The following is a 21,721-nucleotide window of genomic DNA, read 5'->3' as shown; positions in this document are numbered from 1 at the left end:
AGATGTCTTGAGACAAACTGGCTCCTCCAGATAAATCCAAAGTAGCCATTATAATCCTGGGTGTGAATACCTTTTACCACCATCCCAGCAACACTATAAAACTTCCCCTTTGAACTGTAATTACCCCAAGTCTGTTTGGATTGTACTTACTTCAGGGTTGTTTACCAGTTTCTCAATCAGATGTTTCCATTTGTCTACACTAAAATTCAATTCCTAAAACTAAAATGTATACCTCTGAGGCACATGAATTATGAAATTATACATTTTTATAACACATCAATTATGTCTAATTCCCTTCATCATTATCCCAGTGTATGCCCCATTCTACCGGCAGGTCAATCCCACCAGAAGCAGCAGCACTTCAGTATACATGGAGGGGAGTGGCCCTGGGAGCCCTCAATATTTACCCCATACCATCTCATGACACCAGTCAAACATGGGCAAGGAAACCTCACACTGATTACCATTTACCACCTTTTCTCAACTGATGACTCCACGCTTCTCAACATTGAACACTACTTGGAACAAGCACCAAGCATAGCAAGGGCACAGAATGGTTGGCGGACTTCAATGTCCATCACAAAGAGTGACTCAGTAGCACCACTAATGGCCGAGCTGGCTGAGGTCTGGAGGACATACCTGTCAGATTGGTCTGCGGCAGGTGGTGAGAGAACAAGCAGAAGGAAAACACTTACATGACTTGGTCTTCACCAATCAATCAATCTGTTGCAAATATATCTGTCCATTACAATATGTGTAGGAGTGACCACAACAAAATCCTCGTGGAAACAATGTCTCAACCTCACACTAACATACTCCATCAAGCGATATGGGACAGATTCAGAACGGATCTGGCAGCTCAAAACTGAGGCCATCATCATCAGAAATGTATTCCACCACAATCTGAAACAGGACAAATCCGGCCAATTATTGCCCCATCAGTCTACTCTCAATCATCGGCAAAATGATGCAACAGGTCATGGACAGTGCTATAAGCTGCACTTACTCAGCAACAACTTTCACACTGGTGTTCATTTTGGATACCTACATGACCACTTGGCCACAAACCTAATTGCAGCCTTGATGCAAACATGAACTGAAGAGCTAAATTCCAGAGCTGAGATGAAAGTTACTGCCTTTGATATCAAGGCAGCATTTAACTAAGTGTGCAATCATGGTGTCCTGGCAAAATTGAAGCCAATGGGAATCAGGGGGAAAACTCTCCACAGGCTGGAGGGACACCTTGCATAAAGCAAGCTGTTGGAGGCTAGTCATCTCAGTTCCTGGATATTGTAGCAGGAGTTCCTCAGGGCAGTGTCCTCGGCTAAACCATCTTCTGCAGCTTTAGCAATGACATTCTTTCCATCAGGTCAGAAGGGAGGATGTTCGCTGATGATTGCACAGTATTCAGCTCCTCTCTCAACTCCTCAGATAATGAAGCAGTCAATGCCTGCATGCAGCAAGACCTGGACAACATTCAGGCTTGGGCTGATAAATGGTGTGGCATGAATGTTACTTGCGAGCGACAGGCAATCAACATCTCTGACAAGAGGGAATCTAACCATCTTTCTTTGACATTCAATGGAATTATCATCACTGAATACCATCAACATCCAGGGGACCACCATTGACCAGCCATATAAATACTGTGACTACAAGAGCAGGTCAGAGGTTGGGAATTCTGCAGCTACCACCATCTACAAGGCACAAGTCATGAGAAATGGAATACTCTCCATTTGCCTGGATAAATACAGGTCCAACTAGACTCAAGAAACCTAACACTTTCCAGGACAAAGCGGCCCATTGGCAGCAGTGTATGCCATCTACAAAATTCTCTGCAACAACTCGCCAAGTCTCCTTCAACAGCACCTCCCAAACCCACAACCCTCTACCAGGTAAATGCATTTATTGCAAGGGAAATGGGATATAAAAGTAGGCAAGTTTTACTGCAGCTGTACAGGGCCTTGCTGAGACCACTTATGGAGAACTGTTCTGATTAAGAGTCTTACGGACTCGAAATGTTAACTGTGTTCCTCTCCGCAGATGCTGTCAGACCTGCTGAGTTTTTCCAGCTATTTTTGTTTTTGTATGGAGAACTGTGTACAGTTTAATCTCCTTATTTGAAAATATGATATAATTGCATTAGCAGTTCAGAGAAGGTTCGCTCAACTCATTCTTGGGATGAAGGACTTATCTTATGAAGAAAGTTCGACCCATACCCATTGGAGTTTAGAAGAATGAGAGGTGATCTTAATGAAATATAAGATCTTGAAGGGATTTGATAGGGTGGATATTTTCTCTTGTGGAGGAGACAAGAACTAGGGGAGACAGTTTAAAAATAAGAGTTCCCCTCCAAGCCATGCACCAGACTTAGAAATATATTGTCGCTCCTTACCGTCGCTGCATCAAATTGCTGGAACTCCCTCCTCAAGCACTATGGTATACCCACACCACATGAAATGCAGTGGTTAAAAAAGGCTGCTCTCCACCACTTTCTCAAGGACAATTAGGGAAGGGTAATAAATTCTGGACTTTCCAGTGATGCCCACATTCCATGATTTAATGAAAAGTAACCTCTGAAACGCAGGAAAATTGCACTATGATTTAAGAAATGTTTATTAGTATATAGAGATATGCCAGCAAGTCAGGAAATACAGAAAAAAAGAATGTGGAATTCACAAAACACCATGCGCAAAGCACATGGCACATTCAGCCCTGAATGGACTGAAATCTGATGACTGCGAAACAGTTTCATGCGCTGGTCCACACAGCAACCATAAATGAATTTTTTAACCTCTCATTTTATAAAGATTTGATCGCTTATTATGTAGTCATATTTAATACTGCACTGCATCTGAATGAGACTGCTCCAACTTGTGCTACATGCCTAAGTATATTACCTTAGTATTTACCAGCATTAAAGGTCATTTGTCAATCAGTGCCTTAATGCCAAGTTTCTCTGGACCCTTCTGAATATGCCTCTGCAATATTATTTGCCTACTATTTGCAAAATTCTATATCAGCAAATCCAGACGTGGTACATAGTCCAATCAACATCAATAATGATGAACAGTGGGCCTCTGGGAATTTCCCGTGAAGCTCCACCAATCACTATTACTCCACAAACAAAAAGCTACCACATTTATGAAGAAATACCAATGGAAATAAAAATCCCAGCTCTACACTTACTGCATCACAAAAAGTTTTCACCAGATTTTCTTGAGCGGAAACAAAAGCTCAATTTCCAGCCCCCATTCCACCACCACCCGTCTCCCCAAGAAATTAAAAACAAACTACAAGAGTTATAAATAGTCCATACCCTGGGCCAAGCATGTGATATGATAAATCTGTCCACAAGAGAAGCTGACCGGTCAGTCTGTGGACAGATTTATCAGATCACATGGTTAACCAAGGCACCGTCTATTTATAATATTTGTAGTGTGTTTTCAACAGTGAAAAGAAAATAATGAATTTTAAGGCCATCTCTTATTAAGTTTCGTTCCTCATTGCACACTTGCTAAACATCCAATAAGAAGGCGTCTTCTGAACCTTGGTCGTTCTTGTAGCCATTATAATCAGGCTGACTAGAGATGCCACTAGATTTCATCATATGCTTTAATCTTCCACCTGAAGCTGCCTATTCAGTGTTACTATTCCATTCCGGTCTTCCAGTACATAGTAAATTATTTACCTTTTGTGCTGTATGTGTGGTTATTTATTTAACATCAGTTGCGGGAAAGCTACCAGAAGAAACTTTCATTAGAAATAGAGTGACTGAGCACTTAAACAAATATCAGCTGGTCTCTTGAGCAATCCAGATTTTAATCACTCCACCACTGATGACTGTGCCTTCAGCTGCCTGGGTCCTAAGCTTTGGAATTCCCTCCCTAAATCTTCCAATTTCTCTTTCCTTCTTTAAAACACTCCTTAAAACCTACCCTTTTGACCAAGCTTTTGGTCAGCTGACCTATATTTCCTTATGTAGCTTGGTATTAAATTTTGTTGTTCCGCATCACTCCTATAAAGTGCCTTGGAACATTTTATTAAAGGTGCTCCATAAAATGCAAGTAGTTGCTGTTTTTGAATGGCCTACTCTTGCTTCTAATAATAGTCCAGATCTTCTGTTCTCCGGATTCCGCAGAAGTCCCAATGCACTGATCACCATGGGAATTTCCTGGAAGTTTGAACTTCCAAAGGGCAATTCCCCTGATCCCCGGGACCTTCCTTGAACATCCCCGACTCTGAGTTTACCTGAATAATTACCCAGAAAACGTGAAACAGTAAAATCCTAGTCTAACGCCTGGATAACCACAGAACTGACACCCCAACCACTCTCACTGACCCGCTTGCCCCGACTCCCACCTCGACCACCCCCCCCCCCCATCCCCAGCAACTGCCCCCCATTGACTAACATTCAAATTGGACCTTTAAACTTACCATACAGCAGCTAGTGCAGTTAAAAGGGGGCATGTCTTGCCTTCCCCCTAACATTACAACACTGTGATGGAGCTCTTTGATGGACCCTACGCACCCCATTTCTGGAGAAGCTGGGCTCAGATGACCCGGCAAGAAATACAGCACATGGTCTGGGTGTGGAAAAGTGGAGGGGTAATCCACAATAATTGCCACTTTGTGGAAGATCTGGGCCAATATATTCTAAGAGCCATTATCATTTGACTTTCTTCTCGGAAACAAAGCAACCACTTCCAAAATGGAGAGTTTAATTGAATAAATTGCTTAAAAGAAGAATTTAGCTTAAATCGGAGTAGGGAAACTTATTAATTTTAATGCAGTTTCAATATTGTTTTCAAATGTTAAATGTTTCAATTCCAGTCTATACCAGAAAATCCTACGTTTAGGTTGCAATGATGACTCATATTAGTAGGCAAGATGGCGACGGAAATCCAGGATAAATGTACATCAAGATAGGTGACAACAGCTGGAATCTAAACTCTAGAAAAACTTAGACTTAGGGGTGATCTGCTGAAGGTATCTAAGATGATAATGAGGAGAATCGGCTCTGATTTGACACTTTTTTAAAATTAAATACGTTCAGAAAAATCAAGGGGTCACAATTTTTAGCTGTACAAGGCGAGATCTAGGTTATATCTCAGGAGGTGGTTCTCCCAGAGTAACTGACCTCTGGAACAAGCTTGTGCAGTGGACAACGATTCACTGAATTTCTTCAAGGGACAGCTGGACCTGTTTTGGCCAGGGGGGAGATCACTTCTCACAAAAGGTAGGTACTGCACACAATCATCAGCTTCAGAGCAATCTCCTGGACTAGTTGCAACTGCCATTGGGTAAGAGGTGGATGAAAATCAGATAAATTCAGCAATATTTCTTCATATTCCTCAAAGAGAAAGGGAGGTTGAGGATACTATTGATTCAGTGTAATATCCCTTTTTTGTAAAGGATGATAAATAATCTAACCAGAAATTTATTCCTTTAAAAAATCCATTTTAGCACTGCCATGGAAGATCTCAAATAGGATCTGGAGGAAATGTCTCTTTGTAACCCAACACAGCTCCACTGCATCAAGAAAAAGCTGCAACTTCAATCAGGGCTGAGAAATCTGCATTCCAAGCCAGCCTGCAGTATCCTGGAGTCATACTGCTCTGGAGCTAACCACAGGTCAATTTGAAGGCACATGTTCTGCTGCTTGCAATGGTGTGAAGCTCCAGATTTCTCCCTACATTCATGTCACCAGATCAGCCTTGCAGAAAGGAAAAGCCTACTGGCCAGGTGCTTTGGGGGTCTCCAGCATGGTGATAAAAGATTTTTATTCTTAAAATGTCAAAGGAAATTCTGCTAAGGTCATTATTGTCCTCTATAAAAAGAGGGAATAATACTTAGGATCCAAAAATGGTCACTCTAGATTTTTCTTCCCCTTTAATCCCAACCTCGGGACAGTATCTCTTTGCTGGACCATATGAAATATTCTATTTTGCCACACCATCCAACCTTAACGCTCATATGTGATTACTGTCAGTTACATTAGACTGATACTTTTGCCATATATCCTGATCTATTAGGGATTGAATTAAAATAACAAACTTCATTTAAAAAGGATCTTTACAACCAAAGAAGAAACGTCCAGTCTGGGGTGGATTCAAATTATTGACACTTTGAGGTGTGTTAACCAAACAATCCTCAATGTTGTGACAAAGACAGGCAGTATCATTTCACAATATTTCTGGATAAGCAATTATAATGAAATATATTGAATCATAATGCTAGTTATGACATTAAGTTACAAATATTAGTAAAAGCATTCCCCTTCATTCAAATTCACAAAATAGTTACAGTCCTTCTAGGAAGCACATGGAACCACTTATGAGATGATGTCAGGATTAGGATCTCCTGCTACACTACCTTAAAAAGTCCATTTCATGTGCTAATTACTCATTGTGTGAAGAAACACCTGGCATCATTCCTAAAATCATTAACTTTCACTAATTTTATTATTTTCTCAATTTTCTATAGTCATGGACAAGTTTCAAATAATGGTCCAGGTTTGTCTTTTCCTTTTTATCTTTTATCCCACCACTGCAAGGTCAACTCAAACAACTTTCAAAACTGAAAAGCCCAATTTTCACTAGTTTTTCTTCTTAATTCAGTTACTTGATTCCAATGACCATTCTTATGGCTCTTTTTTTGCACTCCTTCCAAAATTTGAATGTTTCCCTTGTATCAGTAACCTCAGCTATGGTCCCACAAGAAAGAATTTAACCACAATTTCCTCCAGGTTGTGTTCTACAATTTGGGCTTTATAAGCTCAGTAGTCTACATGTTTTGTTGACTGTCACAGTCATTGGACAAAACCAAGCATGAAGCCTACTAAATAGCCTATATCTCTTATCAATTTCAAACCCAAATTATGGAGCAGATATGTTGCCATTTTTTCTTTCTATGTGTAGTAGTTTCTGCTTGCTTACATTGAAATTCTCTGCCATTATCTGCAAGGCAAATGATTATAGGTCATTAAAGTATATTAGGCACAACAGGGTCCTAACACTGGTCCCTGGAGCACTCCACTGTTTGCTGTCAATGAGCTAATATTCTTAAGATAATTCATCCCGATTCTTAAATTTTCATTCAGGTTAATCAACCTGTATACATAGATACAAGTGGTAATGAAAATTAAAATGCTCTTTTAAACAATATCACAGTAACAAAGCAGCATTCCAAAGTCATTCATAGTTTCTTGGGCTACAATTACTTCTATAAGGGCTCAATAATCACTTCTGACCCTCAAAATATTAACCAGTTAAATTGCGACTAGAGCGGGGTGAATCAGCACACATCACCAAAACAAATTTTCTACTAAGTTATATACTTTTTTCTGTGTATCAATACAAGTGCGATTTACGGAGCATCAGTTGTTCGAGTTTTCATATTAACACATAATGTACAAGATTTAATGTGGCCCTGAATATGCATTATAAAGTATTCAGATGGGCACGTGGGGGTATTATAAATAGAATACATGATGGTTGACAGCTTAAGTATAACCACAGCTGAGTCAAGCCATAAATCATTTGAGAGTTACCAAGTCTCTCCCTCTCTCCCTCATTTATTATATCACTTTGCAAGCAATTATTCTCTTTACTGAAATGATCACAATGAAACATTGCCACATCTAAAATGACTATTAAGAAAAAATGGTTGCAAGTGCACAGAACTTAAGTCCTGTAATTAAACAGTGATTTAATTTTACAATGTTTTTACAGAAGTTTTTTTCTTTCAATCAAAAGGTAGAAAGACTGATTGATAGCTTCTATATTTTTGGGAGCGGCCGATAGTAATTTCTGGTGCCCTATTTCTTTATTGAGCTTGCAGTAATAGCATCAGAAAGCATTCATCCTTCTGTGTGAAGATCATTCCACATGAAGGCTTGTGTTCTTGCAGCTGATGAAATCAATTAAATCACAATAAATTATGTTTTGTTATGAATTACAATATATACCAGATATGTTATAATACATTTGATGTTGTTGCAGAGCCTGCTGTCTGCCAGTCAACCAACCACACTGACTACCCTCACAAAACAAAAATTTGCAGACTCCAATTCTATGTCATGCACAACATAAACTCAATTTGCTCTCCTGCTCAAGTTTTGCAGTTACAGCCAAAAGACATTATCTGACCACCTCAATAAATTGTTCTATTTAAAAAAATAGACATACACACAAGCCTGTATGTTATTCTACATATTAGGGCATAAATTATGACCCTTACATATGCAAGACCTTGCTAGACAAGAGCGCAGGGTACTGTTTCAGATCTCCAAGCTATACTCACATCTGGTCAATCTCTACATCAGCAGCAGAATCTGTAACTTATTTAGATGTGTCATTCACTATAAAAATGGTGCAGCATTTTTCTGTAAAATGTCAACAGCCTCAAGTAAGAGGGACTGGAAAAGGTACCAAAAATATTTTCAAGGTTCTTTACTTCATGGTTACTGATGCTATTATACTTTGACCTGGAGTCAAACATCTAATTTCATTCCATGATTTTTTAAAAATTGAGCAGTCACATTGCAGGGCCAAGTCACATAAACCAGGACACTACAAAGACTGAAAAGAATAAGGGACAACCAGGTAAATTGGAGAGGAATTGGATGACAAATTAAGGTTTCAACAGGCTGATCCTTATAGGAAGAAAGGCAAAAGGAGGCAAGGTTAGTTATAGTGTGAGTATAGTCAAATCGTGATTTCAACACAGTGGAGATGTTGGGAAGAGACTGAGCATGTAGAGCAGGGAGTTTGGAACTTTGAAACAGAACAGAATCATGGAATCTCTCAGCACAGGAGACAGCCATTTGGTCCATTGTGCTCTTTGAAAAAGCTATCCAATTAGTCCCACTCTCCTGTTCTTTCACCATGGCCCTGCAACTCTGTCCCCTTTAAGTATTCATCCAATTGAAGGGGACAGTAATATCTAAAATACAGGCTATTGTAGCATTAATAAATTGGGGGTATACAAGTTAAATGGTAACAGTGAGACTGTCCATCAGATGACATGCCTTTATCTGTATCTGATCCAGGGTGGCAAATGGTTTGCTGGAAGTATCTCCCCAGAAACGAGAGCAGTATTTGTTGATGGCCTTAACATTTATAGCATTGGAAGTTGTTGAGAGAGAAGAAAAGGTCTCCTGCAAAAGAGGAATTCTATTGTTTTGGTGGTAGCTTTAGCAATGGTCAAGCAAGAGTTTCACTTGAAGTCAAAGACAATACTGGAATCAACTATGCCAAAGCAAGAAGTCAACATAAGTAAGGGACTGCAAGCTTTTAGTTAGAATAGCAAGTGTAATATGAAACTAAAATCGGTGTGCAGTCACAGTAAAATAAAATCTATAATGTTGCCACTTGGAACATACAAACTTAAACAATAGATCTTAAAAAAAATTAGTGGCAAAATGCCCTACTGCATACAATTTTTTTAAATAGTGAATTCAAAGCTATAGCTCACTAACTGTAAAATCTTCTCTTTTTGCAACTCCAGTGCATCCCAAACCCTCTGAATGTGTTACTGCCTTTTGACATACGCCCACACACCATTTACTGGCTCTGTAATTTACTCTCTGGTTTCAACTGAGATCATAAATCAGAAAACCAAAGCTCAAGTGCATTACCGAGGTCATCTGAACTCTGACATTAAATTAGTAGCCTCACTGCTCCCTGCCACCATCAATAATGCACACAACACTCAACATTAAAATAATCTTAATGCAATTAAAAGCCACATTGAAATTACACTGACAAACCTGTGACAGGAAATTATACACAAGTTATTTCTTTCAAAAATAACGGTTTCATTATACAACTTTAATTCTGCCTTAAATTCAATGTATCACAAAATGTGAAAAGAAAATTCAATTTTCTTTTTGATATTATTATGGAATTATCTGGTAATATCCTGCCTAAACCCTGTTTAATGCAGCAATTATACAGTATGTCTTACAATTTCTCATGTCATACTGATGTAAAATGTATACTATAGCAGTGCCAAATTTCCATCCTTTCACTTTTTCTAGTATAAAAATCTCAGCTACAGTGCAACGGAAGGCAATGAAAAGACATTTTCCTTTATTTAAAAATAGGTCAGGCGACCTGCTGAATTAGCTAAGATTTTCAACAATTGAAAAGAACCAACTATCCCATCCGTTTTACTTTTATGTAGCATTTTATCAAGGGGAGTTGAACAGTGAGGATTATATTTAAAACAGTGAGTCCTATTTTTACTAATTCAACAACAATGCAAGCGGAAGTATAACTACACAATGTAATTTACCTTGTTTCAAGGAGACTGACAATATCAAAATTGTAACAAAATTTAAAAGGGGCACATACAAACATCTACAACAGTCGCAATGTTACAGTTTCATCAGAAATATAAATGAAGGTGTTAGCCAAGGATAAATGTAAGACCCTATATTGGGAAGGTGTCATTCAGGAGAATAAAGCGATAGCAGTTCCAACAGTATGATTAAGGCATGGTATTATTTAAACAACAAGGTTTATAAACAATTGCTACCGCTGCTATCATAACATTGTCCTGATTAGAGATTTAGTTGCACTAGTTGGAGAAGGCAGAGCAAAAAAGAGTAACAGCATTGGTATCATCACACTTCCATTCACAGCACATCAAAATGACAGCACTGGCAGCACCACTGTATAAAATCACACAAGAATTTATGAATGATTTGTTACTATCACTGTTGTAATGTTATTTCATTATGGAAAATTGGAGAGTGCAAGGGGCCTAAGTTTGGAAAAGTGTGCACTTCAATAACAGCTAAATTGCAATGGCTACAAATAATTCATCATTACTGTCTGTATTATGATTTAATCAACAATGTAGTTTATTAACACAAGAGCAGAGCATTTGCACCATATAAAAAAGGCAGTACCAATCATTTAAGTGTCTTTATGTCTTAGTTCAAAAAAATGAACGTTTTCAACTGCTGCTTTTGTGATATTTCATTAGAAATAAAATTTAAATACTTTGAGAGGGAGAAGACAAAGGGAAAGGCAAAATTAATAAAATATAAATTCAGAAATAAATTATGTTAAATCAATGTTCTGTTTGTTGCCTTGTCTATCTTCCCCTCCCCACTCCTCTTGTTCTGGATTTCCCAAGCTGAAGGAGATGGTTTCTCTGTTTCTACGTCTCTATCCTATCAAAACGCTTTATCATTTTAACTTCTCTATTACATCACCCCTCAACCTCCTAAACTCATGTCCTAAATACAGGTCAAGTTGACACAATTTAGCCTCATAGTTTAACCCTTTTAGCCTTTTCATTCTGGTGAGTCTGCACTGTACCTCTTACAAAGCTAATATCTCTTTCCTGAGGTTCAGTGCCCAAACTGAACATTGCTCCAGATGTGGACTGACCAAGTTTCATAACGGCTGAAGCATCACTTACTCACTTTTGAATTCCTACTACTTTGACATAAGGCAAACATTTCATTATTTCTTTTGTAATTGTGCACTAGTGTTTAGCAATTTATGTACATGACCACCTAAATCTCTATGCTCTTCCACAGCTCCTGTCCTACCACCTTTACAAAAATATTCCATAGAGTCCCACTTTGTGTCTCCCAAGTGGATAATGTCACATGATTTCATATTTTGCCAATAGATCCCTGGGGAACATAATGCCACCAGAAAACAAACCCTTTATCCCTACCTTCCAACAAATTATCAGCATGTGACAAGGTAACCCCCAATCCCCTTTGTTCTCTTATTTTTTTTAAAAACCTCTTGTGCAAAACCTTATCAAATTATTTCTGGAATTCCAGTTAGGTAACATCCATACACACACTTCTGTCTACCATATTACTAATCTCCTCACAAAATTCACCTGGATCAGTCAGACATGACCTGCTCCTCACAAAACCATGCTGAGTCTCTGATCAACTGAACTGCTCAGTCACTCTGTCTTCATGTTAAAATGGCAGGTCTGCATTTACCAGTAAGATAAAAGCAAAATACTGCAGATGCTGGAAATTTGAAACAAAAACAAAAATAGCTGGAAAAACTCAGCAGGTCTGACAGCATCTGCGGAGAGGAATACAGTTAACGTTTCGAGTCCGAATGAATCTGATGAAGAGTCATTCGGACTCGAAACGTTAACTGTATTCCTCTCCGCAGATGCTGTCAGACCTGCTGAGTTTTTCCAGCTATTTTTGTTTTTGCTGCATTTACCAGTATTCGCCCTCCTCCTTTAATAATGAGCGGCATTTGCAATTTTCCAATCCAAAAGTTGTAATTCCTGAAAGGGAGCACTTTAGAAAGTTATGACTAATGAATTTGTAATTTCATAAGCTATTTTTATACCCTAATCACATAAAATATACTTTTTAAGTGCTAAAACCTACAAAACTACAGACCAAGAGCTAGAAAGTGAGATATGGCTGGATAGCTCTTTTTTTGGCCAGCATGGACACAATGGGCTGAATGGCTTCCTCTGTGCCATAACTTCTATGGTTCTATGAATTGTGGTGCAATCCATCAAGTCCTGAAAGTTTGTCCATCTTAATTCACATTATTTGCTCCATTACCACTTCTACAACCTATACTAAATCCATTAAGTTCCTCTCATTGACTTATTTTTAGGTTGCCCTACACGACTGGTAGTTTGTCCACTTCCTCCAGTATCCAAATGGATACAAAGCACACATTTAACAAATCCTGCATTTTCTATGGCATCAGCATCCATCTTTAATGGTCCCATATTTCCCTCTACTACTTTTTTTCCATATATCGTAGAAATAATTTTGCTGCTACCTTTTATTATCTTTCCAATTTTTTTCCCATTTTACACATTTCTATGCTTTTTTTTAAATAACTCTCGATGTACTGAGCTTTCACTTTTCCTTCTTTTATGTAAGCCTTTTAGTTTAATGTCATCTCTTACCTCATTGTTGGCTTAAATGCAGAAGTGTCCCTTTGCTTTTCAGGGGTATATATTGGTTTTCTATAATACAAAATACTTCTGTGGCAACTTGCCACTGTTTGATTGAGAGTTTACCCTAACAGTTCGGCCCAGTTTACTATGGTCAATTTATTTCTTATCACTGCAAAATCTGCCTTACTTATATGTGTTTCTCCTTTCTCTCAAACCTAATTCAATCATATTGTGGTTACCTTTTGCAGAATACTCTAACACTGTCAGATTGCTAATTATGTCTAGTTTGTTCCTCATTACTAGATCCAATATGGCCTGTTCAAGTGTCAGTTCTAATGCATATTACATAGAACATACAGCACAAAAACAGGCCATTTGCCCCACCCAGCAAATGCTAGCATTTATGCTCCACTCGAGACTCCTCATTTAACTCTATCAGCATAACACACTATTTATTCCCTTCTTGCATATCTAGCTTCCCCTTAAATGCTCCTATACAATTTGCCACAACTACTCCCTGTGGTCACAAGTTCCACAATCTCACCAATCTCTTGAGTAAAGAAATTTCTTTTAAATTCGCTATTTGATTTCTTGCAATCTAGCTTTGTTCTTCCACACAAGTGGAGACATTCTGAGCCAAAAATTCAATAAGGCCCGAAAATGAGTGCCAGGATTATGGTGTGCAATTAATCTACACCGGTTCCTTCCAATGCAAGCAGCACACAAACTTTCTTTATGCGCTTTCAGTGTGCAGCCAGCACAAACTGTGCTATTGAGTGGCTGAGCAAGGGTGCAAAATTGTGAGAAACTTGCAAGAGTTCAAGTCAGCCTACAGTTCTTAAGGGGTTGTTGAGGGAGGGGGTTGCATTTTGACTGGGCTAGGCACCGGAAGTGGCTGCGGAAGTGTGCCTGACCTGCAAGAAGAGTTATGATGGCACAAAAGGAGATAGTATGCACGCCTAGGTTCTTCTGCTGCAACACTGGAAGCCTTGGTGCAGAAGGTGTGAGAGGTCCTCCATCCACAGGAGTTGAGGAAACCTCTCAAACAGATAATGCAAAGGTAGTGGGAGCAAATAGCCATCGTGGTCAAGGCCAACAGTCTAGTCCTGAAGGCCTGGATACAGTACCACAAGTACCTCAAAAGATAATGGCTTCATTAACAAATGTAAGGTTTTATAAGATTGTTATGTTTGGGACTGTCTCTAATTTAGGGCAAAATGGAATAACGAAGGAGGTCATGCGACCTATTCTGAATTCTGCTGACAGCAAGCAGAGGTAGTTTGGTTGTTAAAGATTAAAGTTGGTTGGGGGGGAATCCAGGTTGTTTTACTAGGGAGAAGGTGCAAGGTGTTCATGCCTAGAGGCATTAACAAAACCATCTGTGTGGACGATGGACAGACTGTTGGTCTACAAGTCTGAGGAAGGCATTAGTAACGTCAGGCTTTGTAAATAGTTACGAAAACGAAAATTGCTGGAAAAACTCAGCAGGTCTGACAGCATCTGTGGAGAGGAAGACAGAGTTAACGTTTTGAGTCCATATGACTCTTCATCAGAACTAACGAGAAATAGAAATGTGGTGAAATATAAGCTGATTGGGGGGGCAGACAGGTGGAGCTGGGTAGAGGGCCAGTGATAGGTGGAGGCAGAGGAGAGATAGCCAAAGATGTCATTAACAAAAGGCCAAAGGGGTATTAACGGTGGTGATTCTCTCAGTTCTTTCGCCTCCGTCGCATCTGTTCCGATGATGCCACTTTCCAAAACAGTTCTTGTGACACGTCTTCCTTCTTCCTTATCCGAGGTTTTCCACCCACAGTGGTTGACAAGGCCCTCAACCGTGTACAGCCCATCTCCCGCGGATCCGCCCTCACACCTTCCTCTCCCCCCCAGAACCATGATAGAGTCCCCCTTGTCCTCACTTATCACCCCACCAGCCTCCGCATTCAAAGGATCATCCTCCACCAGTTCCACCAACTCCAGCATGATGCCACCACCAAACACATCTTCCCTTCACTCCCCCTATCAGCATTCCATAGGGACCCGGGACCGTTCCCTCTGGAACAACCTGGTCTACTCCTCCATTACCCCCTACACCTCAACCCCCTCCCACGGCACCTTCCCATGCAACCGCAGAAGGTGCAACACCTGCCCCTTTACTTTCCCCTCCTCACCGTCCAAGGGCCCAAACACTCCTTTCAAGTGAAGCAGCATTTCACTTGCACTTCCCTCAATTTAGTCTACTGCATTCACCTCTCCCAATGCGGTTTCCTCTACATTGGAGAGACCAAACGCCGACTGGGTGGCCGCTTTGCGGAACACCTTCAGTCTGTCCACAAGCATGACCCAGACCTTCCTGTCGTTTGCCATTTTAACATACCACCCTGCGCTCATGCCCACATGTCTGTCCTTGGCCTCCTGCAATGTTCCAGTGAAGCTCAACACAAACTGGAGGAACAGCACCTCATCTTCCGATTAGGCACTTTACAGCCTTCCGGACTTAACATTGAGTTCAACAGCTTCAGGTCATGAACTCTCTCCTCCATCCTCACTCCCCTTTTTGATCCCCTTTTTTCTAATTATTATATATTTTTTTCTTTTCCCACCTATTTCTATTATTATTTTTAAATTTATTTCCATCTATTGTTTTATCTCTGCCTCTGAGCCTATTTTGATCCCTTTCCCCCACCCCGCCCCCACTAGGACCATCTGCCACTTGCTCATCCTGCTTTCTACCCTTAATGTCACCATTAGCACATCCTTTAGCTAATATCACCACCGTTAACACCCCTTTGACCTTTTGTTTATGACATCTTTGGCAATCTCTCCTTTGCCTCCACCTATCACTGGCCCTCTATCCAGCTCCACCTGTCCCACCACCCCCACCCCACCCCCCCACTTATATTTCTCTTTAGTTCTGATGAAGAGTCATACAGACTCGAAACGTTAACTCTGCCTTCCTCTCCACAGATGCTGTCAGACCTGCTGAGTTTTTCCAGTAATTTTCGGTTTTGTTTCAGATTTCCAGCATCCGCAGTATTTTGCTTTTATCTTTGTAAACAGTTATTTAGTTTCAAGATAGAGTGAAGTTGGGAGTCTAAATGATGGCTAATTAGCATTTCTACCTGGATACAAGACCCATGTGATTCACGTTACCATGGAGATGGGCTTTGAGAGGGGAAGGATCCATAGGAAGCCATTGCAGGATTAGTTTACAGGTTTTCCTAAAAATATGACAGAGATTGGGAGGCAGAATCACAAATATTACGGCACAGGAGGAAACCATTTGGCCAATCATGTCAGCCACCGGCTCTCCAAATGAGCAATTCTTAGTGCCATTCTCCCACCTTTTTCCCATAACCCTGTACATTCTTCCTTTTCAGATAACAGTCTAATTCCCTTTTGAATACTTTGATTGAACCTGCCTCCACCACACTCTCAGAAAGTATATTCCAGACTTTAACCATTCGCTGCATGAAAAAGATTTTCCTAATGTCACTTTTGCTTCTTTTACCAATTACTTAAAATCTGCGCCCTCCCGTTTTCGATCCATTCACGATTTGGGACAGTTTCCCCCTATCTACTCTGTCCAGACCCCTCATGATTTTTAATATCTCCATCAAATCTCCTCTCAACCTTTTTTTCTCTAAGGAAAACAGTGCTAACTTCTCCAATCTATCTTCATAACTGAAGTTCATCATTCCTGGGATCATTCTCGTGAATCTTTTTTGCACTCTCTCCAATGCCTTCATGTCTTTCCTAAAGTACGGCACCCAGAACTGGACGCAATACACCAGCTGAAGCTGTGCCCTATACAAATTCAACTTAATCTCCTTTCTCTTCTACTCTATGCTCCTATTAAAAAAAGCCTAGGATACTGTGTCCTTTATTAACCATGTTCTCAACCTGTCCTGCCACCTTCAATAGCTTATGCACATGTGCACCCAAGTCCCCCTGATCCTGCAGCCCCTTCAGAGTTATACCCTTATTTTATATTGTCTCTCCATGTTCTTCCTTCCAAAATGATTCACTTCATCTTTCTCCGCGTTGAACTTCACCTGTCCACCCATTCCACCAACTATGGTCTATGTCCTTTTGAAGTTCTGCACTATCCTCTTCACCATTCACAATACTTCCAAGTTTAGTATCACCCGCAAATTTTGAAATTGTGCCCTGTACACCAAGGTCCTAATGGTTCACCACACAAGAAAGTGGGTGGGAGCTCACACTCGGATTGCAAAGATCTAGCTCATAACGGTTAAAACAAAGCTGGAATATTTGTCATGCTTTGGATAGAAGGAGGGACCTTGAGGGCAACCGACACCGTGAAAGCCGTTTCGGACATTAGAAGTTATCGAGTGGAAAAGAAAAACAAAGGAAGCAAGCTCTTGGGAGCCAAGAGTCACTTGGGATTGATTTCTGCAGAATTAAGCATCCATTTAAGGGGCAGAATAAAGTATAACCATGGAAGGAGATCTTCAGTTGTTTTAAAGTGGAGATCGTTTCTGTAGTTTACAGTATAACTTGCCTACTAAAATAGTGCTTAGTCATGTTGCTTTTACTTTGTGTGTTATAATAAAAGTTTCAAAACTTAAAATCATGATGTGTGATCCTGTCAGACATTCAATGGAAGTTTTAATTTCTTTTTTAAACGTTATCGCTCTCTATGGGGATCAGAACACATTGTATGAGTGGTCAAGATCAGTGAATGTCTCTTCGATTGCCACATCCCATCATTGCACCACCAGTTACACTCTACTTAATGTGCCACACCACTACCGTCAGCATGCCAACAATCAACCAACGATCTCCATCAATCACAATTCATTCCTAACACTCATAGCTTCATCTCACACTTAACACTGCTGCAAAGGTGGGGCCCACATCTCACAGCTTGCACACACTGTCAGCTATTGAACAAGGACAACTACATGACCGAAACACAGTTCAGCATACTTCTGTCTCTCTTGCAAGACAAACAGGAACACAACCAGAGACAGCAGCAGCTAATTGGCGGGCGTCAGACATGGCTGCATGTCATCAACCTGATGGAGGAGGCAGCGTTCACCATCATTGGAGTGGCTATAACCAAGGCCATGGCCAGTGGCAGGGCTGAAGACATTAAAGTTGATGGTATGCTCTTACCCAAGACCTCCTTTTCACATTCTGCTTCTCCCACGCCCTACAATCTCTTCTGATGTAAACAAGCTGCAGATGGCTACCACTATGACCCCTACTGCCCTCCTGCCACCCATTGCAACCCCACGCTTTTGTCTTTCTCCTTTCAGTTACCCAAGAACTGCCATCTTGTCAGGCTGTGGTGGAAGAGAAAGGTGAAAGAACAGGGAGGCAGTGATAAAGAAGAAATGCCATACTTTCACGCTCGCAGACGCCAGCTCAGATACTGATACGGCGCATATGGAAGGTTGCATCATCAAAACAAACATACAAAGTAGGAGCAAGAGTAGGCCACCAGGCCCCTTGAGCCTGCTCCACCATTCAATAAGATCATGACTGATCTGATTTTAACCTCTACTCCACATTCCCGCTTATCCCCAATAACCTTTCACCCCCTTGCTTATCAAGCATCTATCTAGCTCTGCCTTAAAGATATTCAAAAACTCTGCCTCCACTGCCTTTTGAGGAAGAGAATTCCAAAGATTCACAACCAAAAAGTTTTTCCTCAGCGACGGAGAAATTGGTGAAATGGAATGTGCTTACATTAACCAGCATGTGAAGAAGTGTAGTCATGGTAGCTGAGAGAGTCATTAAGCTTATAGTGAATATTGCTTAATAGCCTATCCCCAAAAATGGAACCAGAGGGGTCAAAGAGAGGAAAAGAGGTGTCTGAGATGAACCATGTGAAGGGAGACAAGGGTGGAAATTGGAGGCAACGTTGATGAAACTTCTCCAACTTGGGTTGTACCTGTTCCAACCAGCACTAATGTTTAACTCTTTCTTTTTCCTCAACTGAAAATTCCCCCTCCCTCGCCTTAAAATGTCAATATGCAACAGCTGGCCTTTTACCTCCTCACTGTCCAAAGCCCCAAATACTTTTTCTAGGCGAAACAACAATTTACTTGCATTTCTTTCAACCTAGTATACTGTAGTCGCTGCTCATAACGTGGACTGCTCTACACTGGGGAGACCAAATGCAGAATTGGTGACCACTTTGCAGACACCTCAGTTCAACCAGTAAGTTTGACCCCGAGCTTCCAATTGCCCATCATTTTAATTATCCATCTTGCTCCTACTCTGGTCATTTTGTCCAATAATTTTAGCTCTTAACCTCTGCCCCTATTTTGTTTCCTTTTGCTTTGCTGATTTTGTTTTTCTCTCTCTTTTTTGGCTTTCTGACAGCAGCTGTTCATGATTCTGCCATTTGCACCTCATTTAGACATCTTCATTTAGACATTTTTTTTCCCTTGTTGAATTACCATTCCCTTTGTCCTTCCACCCTCAGCCCTTTTGTCGCATAATCTCCCAATCTTCCCTTTTGTTCTTTTACCCACTCTCCTCCCTTCATTTGCTTAAAACCTACAGCATTTCTAACTTTTCCAAGTTCTGATGAAAGATCATTGACCTGAAACGTTAACTCTGTTTCTCTCTTCACAGATGCTGTCAGACCTGAGTATTTCCAGCACTTTTGTTTTTATTTCAGGTTTTCAACATCCAGTATCATAGAATGGTTACAACACAGAAGGATGCCATTCAGCCTGTCATGTCTGTCTTGGCCCTCTGAAAGAGCAATTCAACTAGTGCCACACCCCTGCTTTTCTTTCCTTTTCAGATAATGATCCAACTTTATTTTGAATGCCTCCACCACATTCTCAGGCCGTACATTCCAGATCCTAAGCACTCACTGCGTGAAAAAGTTCTCATGTCTCCATTGCTTCTTTTGCCAATTACCTTAAATCTGTGCCCTTTTGTTCTCCATCTTTCCATCAATGGGAAGTTTATCCCGATTTACTCTGTCCTCATGATTTTGAATACCTCTCCTCTCAATCTTTTGCAGGGAGAAGAGTCTCAAATTCTGCAATTTTTCTACATAACTGAAGTTCCTCATTGCTGGAACCATTCTCATGAATCTTTTCTGCACTCTCTCTAATACTTTCACATCCATCCTAAAGTGTGGTGCCCAGTACTGGATGCAATACTCCTGTTAAGGCCAAACCAGTGTTTTATATTTTGCTTTTGTATTAAGCCAACAAGTATACAGGTGATGAGTTACGACACGGGCAGAAGAGTTTTGGATGACCTCAAGTTTATGGGGGGTAGAACGTGGTTGGTTGGCCTGCACTGTGTTGGAATAGTCAAGTATAGAGATAACGAAGGTATTATTTCAGCAGCAAATGAGCTGAAGGAGGGGCTAAGTCAGGCAATGTTGCAGAGGTGAAAAAAGGCAATCTTGGTGATAGAGCAGATGTGATCAGAAGCTCACCTTCAGGTCAAATATGACAAGTTTGCAAAGTCTCAGGCGGTTGCCAGGGAGAGGGATGGAGTTGGCAGGGAAGAGAAAATCAGTCAGGGTCTCTGTTCCAGATTGTTCTGCAGCAAGCCCGAGGGAAAAGCACCTCTGAGGTAAACAGGACCAGGCTCGAATAAGTCACTCCCCGACTTCAAATAGTCTATTGACATTCACCATTAAAGTTCACACAAAAGTAAGGGCCGTTTGTTGACAAGGCACGGGAGAAAACAAAGGTACCTATGAATCTGTCTCAAAGGGAGGGAGGAGGTTTGAGGAGAGATGGAGAATGTCCTGATCTGAGATGGAGCTGCAGTGTACACAAGCAGTCGGTGAGCACTAGGACCCGGAGGCGCTGTCCCCGCAATGGCCGTGTTGAATCGCTCGGTTCGGCTCGGACATGGCTCTTGGCTGCGGCGTTGCCGCAAAATCCACAACCCGCATTAATAAAACCTAAATCCGGCCAGAAAGCGATACAATCCTCAATGACACCGAGACAAGCTTCACCGCAAGTCCCCGCACCTCCGTCCCCCCGCCATGTAAAGCCAGTTCTCAGTGTCACCTCCTGCAATCTGAGCAGTGACTCCAGCACAAATAGATGGGGTTTAAAAAATACACAAAGTTAGCAGCAGAAGCTTGTCCCGGGCTCCTGCCCTTCCCTCAGCACAGACCCTGCACAGGTTCCCTGCCCCCGACACTGTTTATCTCAGCCATTCCTTCGCGGGCTGTGTTTCTTTTTCATTTTTTTCAAATAACTCACCCAAACTGCCGGCGAAACCGTCCATCTCGCGACTTGCAGAGAGGAGGTGGGGGGGGGGGGGGGGCGTGGAGAGAGAGAGCAATCCTGCGCGTGCCCTAATGTGCGTCGTGCTGTACCCGCTCTGCCTCTCCCGTTTGCTTCTTTATTTATTCGTTTTAATTTAAATTCTTCCTCCTCTTATCCCCCCCCCCCCCCCCCCCGAACACGACGTTCGGATTCGCACTCGCTGGAACTCGCGCCGCCTCAGCTTCACTTGCAGCCTGATGCTCGTCAGTCACTCACACTTCCCTCCCCCCTCCTTTCGAAACTTCTCCACCTGCCCTTGGCAGCCACCGTACTCCCCGGGCTGGAGACCGCGCATGCGCTTATCTGGCGCCAGTGCATGCTGGGAATTGCAGTTTTCGGTTCATTCGACTCCACTTCCCTCAACCAACAATAACTTCAATTTATATAGCACTTTCCACAACCGATCTTAAAGCGCCTTCCGGCCAATTAATTACTTTTGAAGTGTATAGTCGCTGTTGTGAAGTTGGAAACAAGGTAGCTAATTTGCACACAGCAAACTCCCACAAACAGCAATG

At 41.2% G+C, this 21,721-nt stretch overlaps 1 protein-coding gene across 1 annotated transcript in view; it reads right to left on the bottom strand.

Moving 5' to 3' along the window:
- The window catches only part of eml4 (EMAP like 4), a 367,604-nt gene extending 346,137 nt beyond the window's left edge, over positions 1–21,467 (bottom strand). Inside the window, exon 1 of the mRNA XM_078557148.1 lies at positions 21,141–21,467. Coding sequence (XP_078413274.1) covers positions 21,141–21,165 — 25 coding nt within the window. The 5' untranslated portion in view covers positions 21,166–21,467. The remainder of the gene's footprint in view (positions 1–21,140) is intronic.
- Between the last annotated feature and the right edge of the window lie 254 nt (positions 21,468–21,721).

The sequence above is a fragment of the Cetorhinus maximus genome, chromosome 14, assembly GCF_964194155.1.
Source record: "Cetorhinus maximus chromosome 14, sCetMax3.hap1.1, whole genome shotgun sequence".
Lineage (NCBI taxonomy): Eukaryota > Metazoa > Chordata > Chondrichthyes > Lamniformes > Cetorhinidae > Cetorhinus > Cetorhinus maximus.
This window is presented reverse-complemented; position numbering and strand designations above follow the sequence as displayed.